An 18,534-nucleotide genomic window follows, 5' to 3' on the forward strand; every position below is an offset into this window, starting at 1 on the left:
CTCCGCAAGCCATTCAACTGCTCTGAAGATGGAGGCGCTACGTTCCTCCGAAACGTCGGCCAAAACGAAGAATACACGGTGCCTAAACCCAGAAGACGACTCTCTTCAAAAGGAATACAGTTCCATCAAGAGACGAGAAGTGAGGGGGGGGGGAGGCACTACCGGCTTAATCAACAATCTTACATTGAATATTTTTAACGATTTCGGTGGAAGACTGGAAATAGAGAACGGCTGGAAAAGTCGAGGTACGTATTAACGACTTTCATTCGGCCCTAAACCATGCACTGAAATGAAACGCAGAAGTTTTCTCAGCGTATTCCCATGTTGTCTGGAGTAACAGCGTTGTTATTAATATTCATGAACACATGAAACTAGTGATAAGAAGGCCAGCTTCTATAAGGAACTAGAACATGGATTCTGTTTATTCCCCTAAGTACCATACAAAAAAATTGTTAGTTGATTTCAATTCCAAAGCAGGTAGACAACGCGTTTTCACACCAAAAACTGCGAACGAGAGTTAACACGAAATTGGCAATGATAATGGAGTTAGAGTAGTGAACTTTGCCACATCCAAAAATCTAATTATCAAAGTACAATGTCCCAACGTCGTAACATTCATAAATTTACATAGATATCTCCCGATGGAAAGACACCCAATCAGATTTACCACACTTTTGACAGACACGAGACGGCATTCAAGTGTAACTGACGTCAGAATTTTATGGGAGCCGAATATCTGGTGGTTGCAAAAGTTAGGGAAAGACTGGCAGGATATAAACGAACTACACAAAAATTGATATGGAGACTTCGATGTCAAGAAAATAAGAAACTGGAGGGTCATGAACAGTGTTGGGTTGAACTCTCAAATAAGTTTTCCGGTTTGATAGACTTAGATGAAAATGCGGATGTTAACAGAGCTTGGGAACCTATCAAAACTTCAGTAAAAGGGAGTACAGCTTTATTATACACTGAAGGAGCGTAAGTCATGGCTCGACAAAATACACAAACCAAATTCCACAGATTATAGGATCACAGTCCAATGAATGGGGATAATCTGAACAACGCACTCGTAAGACGTGAAGCTACGAGGTAAATTACGTGCACAAAAAGGGTACAGCTAAAAGATGAAATTAATGATCTTGCACCACACAGCACAGACTTTCATAAGCTAAAAATTTATTTCAAAATGTTTCCAACCTAGAACTAGGTTGTAAATGATGAGAACGGTGATATGCTTGCAGGATCACACAATATTTTGAACAAGTGGAAGAATTACTTCTCTCAGCTATTGAATGTACATAGAGTCAGAGATGTCAGGCAGATAGAAGTACATACAGCTGAGCCGTTAGTACATGATCCTAGCCATTTTGATGTTGAAAGTGCTCTTGCAAAACTGAAAAGGTAAAAATCGCCAGGCAGTGATCAAATTCCCGCAGAATTTATTCAAGCAGGAGGTGAAATGCCGGTCACAGCAGCCGAGCGGTCTAAGGCATGTACTGTCTTCGCTCGCTTGGAAACCGGGATCGTGGGTTCGAATCCCACTCAGGGCATGGATGTTTAGTTTGTGTGTGCGTTTTTCTGTGTTTGTGTACAGGTAGAGGCCTTGCTACGAACTGATCACCCGCCCAAGGAGTCCTACCGAATGTGTAAGATCTAGAAAAACCGAAGTGAACGGAGAAGTTCATGGAGGTAGGCCTAGGCCCACTGGGGCTATAGTGACAAGGAAAAAAANGAGGAGGTGAAATATTACGTCCTAAGGTCCATAAGCTAATTAATTCTATCCGGAATAAAGAAAAATTGCATGATCAGTGAAAGAGTCTATTACTGTACCAGTTCACAAGAAGGGTGGTAAAACTGACTGTAGTAATTATCGGGGGATATCGCTGCTATCAACTTCATACAAAATTTTATCCAATATTCTTCTCTCAAGGTTAGGTTCATATATAGATTAAATTATTGGGGATCATCAGTGTGGGTTTCTACGTAACAGATCAAATACAGATCACATCTTCAGCACTCGTCAGATATTGGAGAAAAAATGGGAGTACAATGAGACAGCGCACTAGCTATTCGTAGACCTCAAGAAAGCCTATGACTAAGTTAGGAGGGAAGTATTCTACAATACTCTTACGGAATTTGGGATACCCATGAAACTAGTCAGGCTTATTAAAATATGTTTAAGTGAAAAATATAGTGAAATCTTATAGGTAAACATTTGTCTGATATGTTTTCTATTCAAACTGATTTAAAACAAAAAGATGTTTTACAGTCACTGCATCTGAACTTCGATTTCAAATACTGCATTAGGGAGGTCCAGGAAAACCAGGTGAGACTATTATTAAATGGGACACATCAGCTGCTGGTCTATGCTGTTGATGTGAATCTACAGGATAATAACATAAATACCATAAAGAAAAACACAAAAACTTTAATTAAAGCCAGGAATGACGTTTGTCTAGAACTAAACGCACAAGAAATGAGTATATGTTGCTCTCTCGTTACCAGAATGCAGGACAAAATCATGACGTAAGGACAGCTAACAGATGCTTTGAAAGTATTGCACAGTTCAGATACTTGTGAACGACAGTAACAAGCTAAAATTCGATTCATGAGGAAATTAGGAGGAAACTGAATTCGGGCAATGCTTGTTACCATTCAGTCCAAAACCTTTTGTCTTATCGTCTGCTCTCTAAAAATATAAAAATTAGAATATACAAAACTATAATTTTGCCCGTGGTTTTGTATGGGTGTGAAAATTGGTCTCTGACATTAAGGGAGGAGCATAGGCTGACGGTGTTTGAGGACAGGGTTCTGAGGAAAATATTTGTACCGAAGAGGTATGACGTGGCATGAGATTGGAGGAAATTACATAATGATGAGCTTCATAACATGTACTTTTCGATAAGTATTACTAGAATGATAAAGCCAAGGACGGTGCGACAGGCAGGGAATATAGCACGAATTGGAGATAAGCTATAGAATTTTGGTGGGAACGCCAGAAGGAAAGAGACCACTCTGAAGATCTAGATGTAGATGGGAGGAACGTACGAAATGGATTGTAGAAGAGACAGAATGGGGTGGTATGGACTGGATTGATCTGGCTCAGGATAGCAATTACTTTTCAAGTTTGCTTATTACGAAGGTCCAGAAAACCCAGGTGGAACTGAAAGTGAAAGGGCCACCTCATGCTGATGCTGTAAATGGGTTTGGAGATAACACAAATAGCATGCAGAAAAAACACACAAGCTCTATTTTACACCAGTAAGAAAACGGGCCTAGAAGTAAATACAGAGAAACCCCTTCGAAGTTGAACATGAACAACCTGAGAATGTGTCAGAGTTCAAATATTTGGGAAAGACAGAAACAGACGAAAATGTTATTTATGAGCAGACAAGATTGAGGCAGTGCTTGCTACCGTTACATTAGGAACAGGCTACCTAAAAATGTTCGGTAAATTTGTCCCTGTGCCTAATTAATTGTTATGGCATGAAGACATATGGGGTAGTGGAAGTATAGCTCCACCATTCTTGACCTCGGCACTAGATGGGGCACCCATTGGATATGAGACTGAGTGGGCCCCGGAGTCGGTCTGGATGGTATGTAGGAGAGAAAAATCTTGCCCTTGCCGGGGATTGAACCGTGGCCGTCCAGCCCGTAGCCGGTCGCTATACCAACTGAGCGGTCATGACTCCTAAAAACATAGAAACTGAAATATACAGGTACACCCCTTCCTCTGAGGCCGGAAACGCATCCCATTTCCGGTACTTTGTGTTCTTCTGAATGTCGGATTGTGAACGTTAAGAAACTCAGCAAATCTGATTAAAATATACAGAACTATAATTCTGCCTGTAGTTTTGTATGGGTGTGAAATTTCTTTTCCGACATTAAGTGAAGAAAAGAGACTCAGAGTGAAGATTTTTGTCTGTCTTCTGGGACATGACGAGTGTAGTCCGTTGAATGTCAACCATGTTTCGAACAAAATTGTCGCCTCCATCTTCACGTTCTAAGAATAAGTTAACCAAGAAACTAGCATGAAGTAGGTATCATGCATAACTCTTCACGCTTCCAGATAGTTTCTTGCGTGGCTTATTCAGCGACGGTAAAGATGGAGCCGACATGATTCTGCGAAACGTCACTTCACTTTCAACGGACTACATGGCGTTATGTCCCTGAAAACAGATCTCTGAACTCTTACGATGCTTTGCAGAGGACACGTACCACAACTGGGAATCAGAATCCATGCTGAGGCAGATACTGCTGTATGCTTAGTTGTGTGAAGCCACGTTGTTCACTAGAACTGGCGGTCAAGAAGTGCACCAACCACTTGTACAGTGGCTTGGTAGGAAGCAAAACAAGTGAGAGCAAACATGTTGCACACAGTGATGACAAAAACTCTGGAACGCTGGCTTTCAGTGAATGCGAATTCTGTTAAATGTACAAGGGAGAGTCAGTAAATAGGTCACAAATGGATATAAAACGTAAAACATGTGATATGTGAACATATCCTCCACCAACACTGATACACTTGTCTCGTTGCTTTACCAGTGCGTCGAAACCCGCAAAATAGAAGTCTTTTGACTGTTGTCTCAGTCACTTCCGCATTTCCGTTTCAACTTTTTCGTCATCAGCGGAACGTTTGCCATGCTTCTGGACCCAGTTATGAACCGATTTACGTGACAAATACTTCCCATCGTAAACAAGAAACATTTATGAATATCCTTTGCATTATGTCCTTTTGCTAAAAAAAAATTACAACAGGATGCTGTTCTTCGGTAGAACACTCCTCAAGCACAGTCACCACTTTGACTACTGAAACCAGCCTCTGAACATGTATATGCACGTCTGCTACCTAGACTGTCATGAAGCTGGACTGTGCTGCTACCTAGTGATATAGATAGAAACCCCATTACATCCATTGCAGCTGTCTTACTTGCATTTGTGACCTGTTTGCTGACTCTCCCTCGTACCTGCTACACGAAGAAGTCTACTGAGCCGCCAATTCTAGTGAAGAATACATGCATGCACGGATTTCATCTGTCAACTCACGTGCTCTGCAGCGGTAGAAGTGTGAAGCACAGTCTCGGTGGCCACAGCAGTGGCCTCAGTTTGGGTGTGGCTGGTGGAAGAGATACGGTACTGCATCCCTGCAATGCTGCAGAACCCTTCGTGGTGAGTTGACCTCGTGGTGCTGTTGACGTAAACACCAGTGATGGTAACGTCAGTGTCCTGGTTAACAATAACAGCTACTTTCTTGTTGCTCTTCTGACCACCGCTGGGCGTAGTCCGCACCTCAATGACACTCCGACTACTGCCTCTTCCCTCCACATCGCATTCTTCAATCTCAATGTCGCTGCTGATGCTACTGCTGTCATCCTGAACCTCTATCACCTTCTTCGTCACGAGCCGCTTCTTTGACTTCTTCTTCACCTGAACGTTGTTGGTGCCTACCGTCACCCCGCTGTCATCCTTAACACTCTTCACAGCGCGTTTCTCCACGGAGTAACTAGCAGCTAGGATGGCCGATGCGTTTAAACTTGCCATTCTTTTCCGAACAACCATATCCTTAAGATCCATCATAAGTTCACATCTGTTTCTTCGTCGTTTAACAACCTTCTTCATATTCTTAACCTGTTTCGATTTTTTCTTGATGCTACAGCCTGCCGTTGGCACTTTCGCTTTGTAAGAAGCGGTTGGTGCGCAAGGAGACGACACATATGAATCACTGTTACTTTCGTTCTCATCAGACGATGGTGCAGACGAGGATGTGGAAGACGCGTTGTGCATGTCCCAGTGTTTGCCCACACCTCGCAGTCCCGGTGCTGAACGTAGAGTTCTGGTAGTGGTAACAGTGCCGTTTTCTGGTGACGGCGATGGTTTAGGGGCTCGCTGGCTATTCTCTCCATTGGTACCGTAGATGCCAATCAAAGCACCCCGAGTCTCGTTCTCGTACAGGCAATGGACCTTGGCCAGCGCGTTCAATGACGCTACGCGATGACGTTTGGGGCCGCTCCAGAAACCGAAAAGCTTCATCCGACGCGCCCGCCGGTCCGTGTCGCTCCCGCTGCTACCACTCTTGCCGCCGTCGGCTCTCGAGCGCTTAACGCCCAGAAATTTCTTAACCCTTCCTCCCTTCCCATCATTATCATCTGTAACTTTAATGTCCGATTCGCTTTTCTTGCTTTCTGATTTTACTGTATCTTCCTTTGGTTCTTTCTTTACATTCACTTCTCCACCTTTCCCTCTGGTTGTAGAACTGTCGTCACTCTTTACCTTTCCTGCCGCCAACTTTCTCTTTGCATTCCTTTCTTCCTCTCTGTCACTCTCCGCATTGTCTTCTAGCTTAATCTTGATGCGATTTTTTATACTTTTCAAATCTTCATCGTCCGAAGTGTTGCCTGTTGAGGGAGATGAAGTAGCAACGGCGGGGTCTGGCATCTGTTCTTCCTGTTTAACAGACGTTATCAATGACAATGAAGGTTTGATTTCAATAATTTGGGCAGCACTAAGGTTATCGGTCTCGATAGGGGAAGATGGACCACTTACTATTCCTTCAGACTGACTCCGCTGCCCAATGGAAGGCTCATCACTCGCAATGCACTCCTGTTTCATTTGTTGCTGGCGACGGAGTAATAAATCTAACGTAATTTCGTCCGACGTGGATGAGTCGTCGCCGTCCTTTTGCAGTTTCCGCTCCTCTTCTTGTCTGGCCTCCACGACAGTGTCTGCTGAAAACTGGTCCGTCGATACATTTCTCATGGCGGTTTTGGACACCTTCTTCTTCTGGTGTTTTAGTTTCTTAGAAACTTTAGGGTTCGACGGAACTTTAGGTAGTGTAATTTTATATAGTTTCGCAGGCAAAACTTTCGCTGGTTTTAAAACTGCTAATTTTTTGGGGAGTTTTCGTTTTGAAGGTAATGTTTCAGAAGGTTTTGGCTTGTAATTCTTCTTCACGCATTTTACTTTAGATGTAATATCCTCTTCACTGGAAATCTTGACTTCCTTCTTTCGGACCGACACTTGGGTTTTGTCTTTGGTAGGTTCAGATGTCACTTCAGTTGGCTTATTCTCGGTCGCTGCTTCACTTCCTTTCCCTACACTTTCCATCTTTGGTTTTCTTTTCACAACCTTCTTCTTATCGCCCTTTTTGACTGCACTTTCCTCATCTCTGGCCTTCTTAGAACTCTTTTCTGACGCCTGAAAAGTTACGGATGTTAAGCAATTGCTCGGCCCCAAATCATCTGCCCCACCACTCAGCTGGTTGTCGCGTGCTGGTGATTGGCTTACCTTAATGGTCACATGACCTGCTGTATTGTTTTCGTCAGTAACCTGTTTCCTTCTAGTTGGGATCTGTTTCTTTCCCTCCTTTACTGCTTGCTGTTTCATTTGTGTAACTATTACTTGCCTTGTGATCGGATACTTTTTCAGACAGATTTTCTTAACTGATTTCAGTTTTTGTCGTTGCTTAAGCTTTTTGGTCCGCGTAAGAGGAACAGGAACCGAAATTACAGCAGCGCTCTTACATTTCTTCATAACAATCTTTCCTTTTTTGGTGTTCGGTTTCGAGGAAGAAGTGCTTCTACATTGTGCCTTCTTCTGGGAAAGGGAGTGCTGCTGCCTTTCCGCCTCGGCTGGATGTTTCTCACAGTTGCCGCCACTAAGAGCTTGATCTGCAGCGGTCGGCGGTTCCGACAAACATTCGCTTGCAAGAGCCGCTTTCTTGCTGTTGATGTTCGTGTTTACTTGTTTCTTTGACGGCACAGATTTTGCCAGCTTTTTCTCCGATTTAGTTACTGCTGCCGTCAGCAACACTTCCTTGACAGTGACCCTCCCGTCTTTGACTTTTATTTTCTTTAATCCCACCAACGGCACATTGCTACAGCTTTTCGTGTGCGATTTCTTTGCAGCGAGATCAGGTTTTGATGTTTTTGTGACACGAGTTTCTTCAGCCTTCTTCGGCTGATGCAACTGTTTTCTGATATTTGGCAGTGCTTGTCTTCTTTTTGAATCTTGATTGGATGTTACGGCATCAGCAACAGCCGCAGTTTTAGGGACAATTTTCGTTTTTGAGGGTGACTCAGACTGCAGTTTCCGTTTCTTGCCTGGTGACACTGGAGCGCTGGAAGCTGATACGGATGACAATCTTTTAGCACCGGAAGCAGCTGCTGTTGCAGTGTTACTGCGAGAGGATCTCTGCTGAGGTACACGCATTTCAGCACACACCACTTACCACAGTACCTAATTAGAACAGTTATGAATGCATATAAAGACTCACCGAAACATATTCATTGTCCTGGAAGTCCAGCCGCTGCTAAACGATGTGGAAATGATTTCATGCTAGCCTACATCTGGCCGCAACATTCCAACCATTTAATATTATTGTGCGCCGCGCGTCCACTTGCGGCCAGATAGTTAAATGTGTCACCCACGAATGCACACAATACCTGTTATGATTGTAATGTTCTGTTCTTTCCTGCAGTAGTTGTACCTTTTAATTTGGTGGTTCATTCCGCAGCTAACGCCATTCGGTAGGACATAGACATCGCGAATTTGCCACTACAAACTCCGATTACTTCCCTAATGAAGTTATTTGTTCAGGTCATGGTGACACATTCTTTTCTTATAACAAACGATCTTGTTTTAAATATTTCCAAATTTTCAAGTTAACTAGTAACGGTTCCCAATCATCTCATCGAATGGTTCCGACTCTTGTATCCGAGTAATAGTGCAATAGTACAAGGTATGAAGACTTAAATTCCTTAACAATGAGTATCACTACACAGTAACTAATTGACCCATAGCTTTAACAACACATCAGGAAGGATTAACTGCAACTTATAACTGAAACCACATCGTGTTTTATTATTACAGAAGTGCCTGCTGAAATGTCGCAAACACGGCGACATGTTTCAGAAGTGAGGCGAAACAGCGGTCACTTGAAACTCATTCATTCCGTTCACAGCGGAAGACGGCGCTGATCTATAGATCCGCAGCACAATTCACCTGATCTACGAGCATAAAATATGGAACCCTTACGTAAACTCACGGCGAATCCACACGCGCACATCTGTACGTCACTCACACAATGCAGCCTTTCTTCCATAAGGCTTATCGTTCATCCTGGTTGTCACTCGCTCGGCTAGCAGGATCTGAAACAAACAAGAATATGCATACAGTATACAGTCATGAGGAACGGCTTCGCAGAAGGATTTATAAATTATATTCTAACACCTTTATTCTTCCAACAACTGATAAAGAGAAGAAAATGTACCTAATGTGGGAAAAAGAAATGACATTCTGTAATTCCGGGGATATCTTAATTTTGGTAAACTGAATAATTAAAATTTCGATGAATTCTTTACTTATGACAAGCAAATAAGATACGCATGTAACCTAGCTGATACTAATTCAAATTGGCAAGAAGTTAAATCTGCCTGCCAATGCTGAATGAGTAAACTGTCAGGATTAAGACGCGGGCTTACAGGGGTATTAGGACTTCATACATCGTCTCGTATTCTACGTATGTAACATGTTTGGGAAACTGAACCTGTTTCAGTGTTCAGGTGAAGCAGTGAGACACATCTGCTCTGTTGGGTCCCTTAAACGGACCCACCAGAGTAGGTACACTCGTAGAAATCTATAAGCATTTATCCCAGTTGAAACTGCGCCTGAAAAGAAGCACTCACCGCGGCGTGCGACAGCTGATTCGGAAGCTGACGTCGCTCTAGTGTCGAAAAAAGTAAGCATTTTGCGAAAGTACTTACGAAAGCTCGAAATTACATTATTGTTGATTAATTAAATAATTTTCTTGGCGAGTAAAGCGCGGCCGGCGCGTAAGGATGACCTTACCGCCATCTCTGAGTCGACTGTCTAGATAATGTGGGACCCTCAACGTCTCACAACCCTATGGGCCTTCACGGCCTGTTACAGGAATAGCTTTACTTTAATTAATTTCTGTCATTTACATAAAAGTACGCATTCGGTCACGAACGACAGAATGGTCGTTTGATTCAACGTACTGTTTATCTCTTATAAGTGTTAATAATATTACGTAATTTTGCCTGTGGTTCTGTATGGTTGTGAATCTTCGTCTCTGATAATAAGTGAGAAACACGGAGTGGGGGTTTTTGAGAACAGGGTGTTGAGAAGAATATTTCGGCATAAAAGAGAAGATGTGATGGGAGGTTGGAGAAAACTGCACAACGAGGAGCTTCATAACTTGTACTCTTCGCCAAATATAAATAGAATGATGAAGTCAATGAGGATGAGATGGGCAGGGCATGTAGCACGAATGCAGGCGAAGAGGAATGCATGCGGGATATTGGTGGGAAGACCAGAAGAAAAGAGACCACTAGGAAGACCAAGACGTAGGTGGTTGTACAATATTAAGATGGATCTTAGGGAGACAGGATGGTGTGGTATGGAATGGGTCGATCTGGCTTAGGATAGAGAACAGTGGAGGGTTCTTGTGAACCCAGTAATGAACCTTCGGGCTCCATAAAATGTTGGGAAATTCTTGAGTAGCTGAGCAGGTAGTGACTTCTTAAGATGTACTCAGCTACATGGAGTTAGTATTCTGTCACAGAATGTGAATTAGGTTTAAGATCTGGAAGACGTCCATACAGAGAAGTGCAGTAAAACCTTACCGAGAGCTCTACTCCGAAACATGTGGACGCTTGTTTCCCGATACGTACTGAAACTTAGGCACGCGACGGCTTTATCCCTGCCGTCTCTGTCAGAATGGAGGGCGCCGCGCAGGAAGCCACTTGTTGCCCCTTCTCTGCGTCTCCCTATTTCACTGGTTACAGAACTGACTTTGCCCTTCGTAGATGTTGAACTGATTAGCAGGGAAGGCTGAAGGACTTGTTTGGGCACCAGAAGTTACAAGGGTGTGATGACTACACCTCTGCAGGGTTGCCTTCTGGTAGCAAGATTGCTAGCTCAGGGTTGGGTCTGGAGGAACAAGAGATCTGTCCCTGGGTCTTAACGGGCCTTGCTCTAGCAGGGCAGTAGAAACACTGCAGCAAACACACCCTTGCACACAATGACGACAATGACCGGCACTGGTAAAGCTAACCCTGTAACAGGCCGTGAGGGCCCATAGGTTTGTGAGAATTTTCGGATTCCACATCTTCTAGAGTCTAGAATCTAGACAATCGGCTCACAGATGACGATGAGGTTGTCAGCCTTACGCCGGCCATCCTTTGCCTCCCAGGAAGATTCTTGGTACTTATTTCTGTTAGAGGCTGAGTCAACCCCAGAGTCATAGTACGGCTGGAAGGATTAGGTAAATTAAAAGATGCAATGAGTTCATCGGGAATCGAACCCGCGACCTTCTGGCTTGTACCTCAACCAACTATGTTACCGCGAACGATTGGCACTGAACTGTGATTTATTAAACAGCATTGGCGGTGGATTGCATTGATATGCCATCAACTGTAGTTCCACTATAATAACATTACACATTTCGTGGCAGTTTAAGTTGAATTTATGGTCGAAATTTGCACCATGATCTTGTAATGATTTAGTATAGGCGCTCGTTAATTTCGCATTTCTGAGGATCGCAGGTTTTGTCCGAATGTTTTGGAAGTCGGAATCATTGTCCCTTGGGGAACCTCCTTGCTCTATTTCAGTGAACTCTTCAGAGCTCTCAGCTTCCCTCTACGGAGCCTCCCCTAAACCTGCCTTATTGGTCTAGTTTAAAACTTTGGTATAAAAAAATGCATCTTCCAATCAACGAAAGCTGCTATACGATTTTGGCTCTTAAGACACCAACAGTTCCCTGGACAGCTCGATGAAATTAACGGTCGTAGCGTCTGTAGCTGGCCTTCCTTCCTATAATCTAACGGTCGTAGCGTTTGTAGCTGGCCTTCCTTCATATAATGTAACGGTCGTAGCGTCTGTAGCTGGCCTTCCTTCCTATAATCTAACGGTCGTAGCGTTTGTAGCTGGCCTTCCTTCATATAATGTAACGGTCGTAGCGTCTGTAGCTGGCCTTCCTTCCTATAATCTAACGGTCGTAGCGTTTGTAGCTGGCCTTCCTTCCTATAATCTATCGCTCCACTGAGATGTCAAGTATCAAATTTCCAAAGCTGTGCCGTCGTGCCGGGCTTAACTAAATTTCCAGGAAAAGTAGCTACATCCTGTTCACATAGCAGGAATGGCCTTCAGTAACGTTCTAAATGCAAGAATGGGGCTATCTCCCCTTCTCTTATAACAAAAGAACAAACTCAGTGGCCTGTAGTCCGCCAGAGAACTATACCGACCGACCGAACGCCGCTTGTCGGCGAAGTTAGTGCCAACTTTAGCGGACAGAGGGTGTCGCGTGGTCAGCGCAACGGATCCCCACGACCGTTAATCTCGGTTTTCTAGACCGGATGTCCTATAACATACGGTTTAAATACAACAGTCTCTAACAATTTCTCCGCATCTGTGGTCTAGTGGTTAAAGTTCCTGGCTACATATCCAGATGTCCCGGGTTCTATTCCCCGCGCTACCACATTTTCTGAGAAGTAGTGGGTCTGGAGGGGTACACTCAATCTCGTGAGGATAACTGAGGAGCTACCTGAATGGAAAAGTAGCGGCTCCGGCCTTGAAAACTGAGATTAACGGCCGTAGGGATTCGTTGCGCTGATCACGCGACACCCTCTATCCGCAAAAGTTGGCACTAACTTCGGCGACAGGCAGCGGTCGCTCGGTCGGTATAGCTCGCTTGCGGACTAAAAGCCACGGATTTTTTAAGTTTATTTTCTAACAATTAGGGCCTCCAACTTAAATGAGCAGTTACAATGTCCAAGAATATTATGAGCGCATGTGTCCACCCTCTATCCGTATATGTCTCCTACTAATTTCAGTTCAACAACAAAATAACGGACTGATTGTGATGTTCAACTAGTCACCTCCATAACACTTCTTCTGTTGCTCCCACTTAGGAGCATAGAGCATCCGTGTAACGCTTCGTTTCACTTCAGTTTCTTAATCTCAGACAATCCTTGGACGGGGATCAGGCAGTTGCAAGGCCGCTACATAACACAAACACAGCCAGACATCCATGCCTTGAGTGAGATTAGAACCCACGATCCCAGTGTTCGAGCGAGCGAAGGCACTTCATGCCTTAAGGCGCGTCCACATTACTCGTGCTCGTGTGAATCACTATGCTCGCGAGTAATGTGGACGATATATCAAGTCACGAGACAAGCAAATTTTAAAATTTAATTTAAAAACTATAGCCAATAAATTAAAATACGACTACAGCTTATACACACTACGAGTAGATATATGGATCCTCACGCGCCGAAGTCTGGCGAGCAGCTGAAGTAGTGTGGACGAAGATTTCCGAGGACAAGTAAAAGCCAGAAGAGTCTCCCGACGAGCACGAGTAATGTCGACGCGCCTTTATACAGCGTGGCCACTGTGACAATTGTGCAGCTACTCAAGAACTTCCCCACATTTTATGGAACCCGAAGGTTCAGTACCCAATTCACAAGAGCCTTCCACTGGTCCCTATCCTTGGCCACATCAATCCAGTCCATACCACACCCTCCTATCTCTCTAAAATCCATTTTAATATTATTCACTCACCTACGTCTTGGTTTTCCTAGTGGTCTCTTTCCTTCTGCCGTTCCCACCAAAATCCTATAAGCGTTCCTCTTTTGTCAAATTCATGCTACATTTCCTGCCCATCTCATCCTCTTTGACTTGATCATTCTAATTATACCATCCGAAATTTCTGGACGCCGATTGCTCTGCTTGTCAGCTACTTTCACGCTGATTCCTTGCTTGGTTTATTCTTCGACCCTGAAGATGGAGGCGACTTGTTCCTGCGAAATGTCGGTTGGCTTTGAACGGACTACCTGGAGTTATATCCGAGGAAATGGACGTCTTCAGACCATCTGTGGATACTGGCGTAAGTAATGCTTTTCAGCTGTTCTACATCAGCAACAACCTCACCGCCTACCCATGCATGGGTTCAATCGCAGGTTTAGCAGCGATTCTCCAGGTTTTATCCTTTCGCCTAAATAACTCAATTCAGAATCACATTCGTATTGTCACGAATATCAAGTCACTCTCGACGGGATTCTGGGTTGGAGATTGGCTTTACTGACCACTTTACCACAAGACTCGTAACCTCACAATACTGTATCTTTTTCAGTCTGCTGCAGTTCCACTAGCCGTTCTCAGGTAACGACTTCTAACAGTGGGGATTCTTCAATCGCACCAACAAAGTCTTCTCTTCACAGTTTCCCTTTAGTACTATCTGCCTTCCTTACAACTGACTAACACCCAAGCTGGCGGTTTTTTCACACGAACCTTCTAGTTTTCTTTCCACAAACTGACTTTCAACTGACTCAGCTGTGAACTTCGTCCCACTTATAATCCCTCGGCACGGATCACGTAGAAAACACAGCTCTTCTGTTGTAACTGAACGTCTGTTACAGAGCCGTGTTCACTGCACCGTCGCGTAGCAACGGCCGCGGCGAGGACCACAGGAAACGCCATTTTTCAACAGTTCCTCTATTGTTCCTGTTTGTTTCGGGGTCGTTGCCTAGCAACGGGTCTATAAGCCACAATATTTTTATATCAGGAAATAGCTTTCTCTAGAAGCAGACGTAACAGATAAGATTCCTGTATCAATATTTGCGATTTCCCGTTGATTCCAACGAGCCGTACGATGCAGGTAGTATTTATTATTCCTTTGAATTACGACGAAGAGACCTAACTCGAAACCAGAAAGCGAAACCTTTTGATCGTAAGGGAAGATGAGGCAACTTAGATTTGCAGGGCGATTGTGCCTCTTTATTATTTTGCTAAGAGCTGCTGACTTGGCCTGCTAGAGGCTAGCTGCTGGAACATGCCTAAAATCAGCTAGGACGAGGACCACACTGTCGCCTGATATTTCTTGAGAGGCAATTATTGCTGTTCCAGTGTATCTTATCCTTCAGTAGGATAGTGACACGCAGTGTCGACATTTTTACATTAATAAATAGTTCTGCTGACAGGAGGGGGGGCCCTCTGTCTACACGGCCGTACCTTATATTTCGGGCGGCGTGAATCTGACCGCTCACCTCCAACTACTGCCGAGGTCAAAGACACCTGGATCTATACACACAGAGGCTCATATAAGTCTTCAATGTTTCTGTTCTCTTTTAACAAAAGTTGGACAAGGCCAACAAACTGACATATATCACATACACAATAGGTCCAGTCTACAATACAAGTCAAGGTTAACGATTTGTGGGATATGAAGTAATGTTTTATTGTAAATGAATACAGTTTGTTAAACCTAACAGGCGTAGTGATCGACACTAGCTCCTCCTAACGGGCCCAACTGAGTAGGATCATTTATACCCGATGACGTAAGCAAATCAATTTTCCGAAATGTCACGTATTTAAAATACATCGAATGAGATTACGTCAGAGTAGTCGAAGGAAGTCAGAGTAACGTCAGGAGTACCGCAAGGAAGTGCACTGGGCCCACTACTGTTCCTTGCGTACGCACACACAGAGTTAGAGTAGGAGGGCAGTTACCGGAGGGAGTCAGAGTAAAGTCAGGAGCACCGCAAGGAAGTGAACTGGGTCCACTGCTGTTCCTCGCGTACGTACACAGAGAGTTAGAGTAGGAGGGCAGTTACCGGAGGGAGTCAGAGTAAAGTCAGGAGCACCGCAAGGAAGTGAACTGGGTCCACTGCTGTTCCTCGCGTACGTACACAGAGAGTTAGAGTAGGAGGGCTGTTACCGGAGGAAATCAGAGTGACGTCAGGAGTACCGCAAGGAAGTGCACTGGGCCCACTGCTGGTCCTCGCTTACGTACACAGAGAGTTAGAGTAGGAGGGCAGTTACCGGAGGAAGTCAGAGTAACGTCAGGAGCACCGCAAGGAAGTGAACTGTTTCCACTACAGTTCCTCGCGTACGTACACAGAGTTAGAGTAGGAGGGCAGTTACCGGAGGAAGTCAGAGTAACGTCAGGAGCACCGCAAGGAAGTGAACTGTTTCCACTACAGTTCCTCGCGTACGTACACAGAGTTAGAGTAGGAGGGCAGTTACCGGAGGAAGTCAGAGTAACGTCAGGAGTACCGCAAGGAAGTGCACTGGGTCCACTGCTGTTCCTCGCGTACGTAAATGATATTTGGAGAAATACCGATTCATCTATTAAACTTTCCGCAGATGACTGTATAATATATAGGAAAATTATAAACAATAACGGAATGGAAAAGTTGCAGACAGATCTGAGCAGGCTGGGGGAGTGGGCGGCTGAAAATTCGATGCTAATTAATGCAGCTAAAAGCAAGGCAGTTTGTTTCACGAGATCCCGAGTGACGGAACCACTAAATTATTCGTTACGGGACATAGTAATTCCGGAAGCCAGCAGTTGTAAATACTTGGGTATGATTTTCGTAGCGATTTAGGTTGGGCGGATCAAGTTAATTACACGGCGAAAAGAGCCTGGAAGGCACTTCATTTTACAATGCGTATTCTTAGAAAGGGAAATACAAGGATTGGATAAATGTAGAGGCAACACTGCTGTAACATTAAAGGTGTGTGTCAGGTGGCACTAGCGTCGTCTGTAGCTGATAGCAGAAGTTCAGTTGAAGTAGTGCAGTGAGTGGCTCTAGCTGTGTTCCATTGAGTTGCATTGTGCATCGTCTTGAAGTGCAGGAGCCCAGTTCAAGCACCCTAATAACATGTTTACAAAAGAAGAACAACGCTCCTGGATAAAAATTGAAGTTGCATGAGGTCGTAGTGCACAAAACTGTTATCAGGGACTGCGAGAAGCACATGGTGATGCTGCTTTGCCATATCGCACAGTGGCACCGTGGGTGAAACTGTTCCGTGAAGGGAGGGATGCCATTCAGGACGACTCCATGTTGACAACCACACCATTCAGCTTCTTGCTTCTTTGCTGGATGTCGATCGTCGATGGGCTGCGCGGGAGTTAGCTGCTGAGGTAGGCGTATGTCACAAAACTGTGCTCCACATTCTGCACGATATTCTTGGATAACGCAAAATTGCAGTGCTTTGGGTACCCCATACAATGCCCGAGATGCAACAATGGCAACGTTATGCAATTGCACAGGACTTGTTGGACCGGTACCAGAAGGAAGGTGACGACTTCCTTGGAAGGATCGTCACTCTGGACGAAACTTGGGCTCGCACTTGAAACGACAATCAAATGAATGGAAGCATCCTGGCTCTCCTCGTCCAAAGAAAGTGCGCCCTACACAGAGTAACGTGAAGGCGATGTTCATTGTGGCATATGACACTGATGGAGTGATACTGCACCACACTGTACCTCAACGGCAGACAGTAAACGCTGGCTACTACTGCAATCATCTACGTCCAGCACTCAGGAGAAAGCGACGACATTTGTTGGCAACGAACCCTATCATCCTTCATGACAATGCAAGGGCTCATACTGCTGACGCTGTCAAGGATTTCCTTTACCGCTGGCAATGGGAGATACTGCAAAATCCGCCATACTCACCCGATATGAGTCCGTGCGATTCTGATCTCTTTGCCAAAATGAAAGAACCACTGCGAGAAACACGTTACAACACAAGAGAGGAGATTATTCGTGCTGTAGGGTGGTCACTGCTGGACATCAACAGACGTGGACGCGCTGATGGTGTACGACGCCTTCCACAAATTTGTCAGAAGGTGGTACACATGGGGGGGGCGATTATATTCAAGGAATGTAAGTGTGTCTGCCTCAGGTAATAAAGTCATTTCAGCACTATAGAGGTGTTGCCACTACTTTTTATCTAGCCCTTGTAGTAACACTAGAAGTTTAGCCTACACATCACTAGTGCGTCAGATTCTTGAATACGGGGCTGCGTGCTGGGAGCCCTACAGGAAGGGACAGATAAATGCACTAGACCGGGTCCAAAACATAGCGGCTAAATTTGCACACATAGAAATGATTCGAACTAGGAAACCTCAACACATCGCAGAGAGACAGGTCGCATATATGCTCTCTTCAAAGCATACGCGGGAGAACGGACTTGGAAGGCCGTAGATTTTGTAATCTACCATGCTAGCTGAGCAGGGTCGGTCATGATAGGAAAATTAGGAGCAGAAAGCAGAAGACGGATATCGGAAAATATTCCTTTGTAAATGGGACCATCCAACTCTGGAACCACCTGCCTGCAGATGTTTTAGGGACTCTCTACTGTAAATCAAGCAATTTTAGGAAAAGGGTTAGGGAAACACTAAATAAGGCGAAGTGAAGGTATAGGAGAAATCATCCGAAAAGGAAGTAAAATGAAGTGAAGTAGGATAAAGGGAAAGTCGTGGTGAAATGTGGGCGCATCAGAACATGGCACTACACATTCCAGTACCATATACCAGTGTTCCGCAACCGGTGTGCCGTCACAAGGTGAAAGATGTGACGCGAACTTTTACCTATTGTAAGAAATTAATTGTCGAATTTTATTCGTTTTATTTTATTCCAGTTAGCGTGTTTCATATGCTTGTATTTTATTCTCAGCCAATGCACTGATTAAATAGCTTGTTTATTCTTTATTACATGCTGTGATTTTT

The 18,534-nt window shown here is 44.4% G+C and overlaps 1 protein-coding gene across 3 annotated transcripts in view; it reads right to left on the minus strand.

The window, feature by feature from the left end:
• LOC111872450 overlaps positions 1 to 18,534 on the minus strand; it is a 735,500-nt gene that overhangs the window by 551,344 nt on the left and 165,622 nt on the right. For all 3 annotated transcript variants that reach the window (XM_023866385.2, XM_023866386.2, XM_023866384.2), the window contains exon 3: positions 5,047 to 9,146. In XM_023866385.2, the coding sequence (XP_023722153.1) occupies positions 5,047 to 8,208 (3,162 nt within the window). In that variant the 5' untranslated portion in view covers positions 8,209 to 9,146. The remainder of the gene's footprint in view (positions 1 to 5,046; positions 9,147 to 18,534) is intronic.

The sequence above is a fragment of the Cryptotermes secundus genome, unplaced genomic scaffold, assembly GCF_002891405.2.
Source record: "Cryptotermes secundus unplaced genomic scaffold, Csec_1.0 scaffold322, whole genome shotgun sequence".
Classification (NCBI taxonomy): Eukaryota; Metazoa; Arthropoda; class Insecta; order Blattodea; family Kalotermitidae; genus Cryptotermes; species Cryptotermes secundus.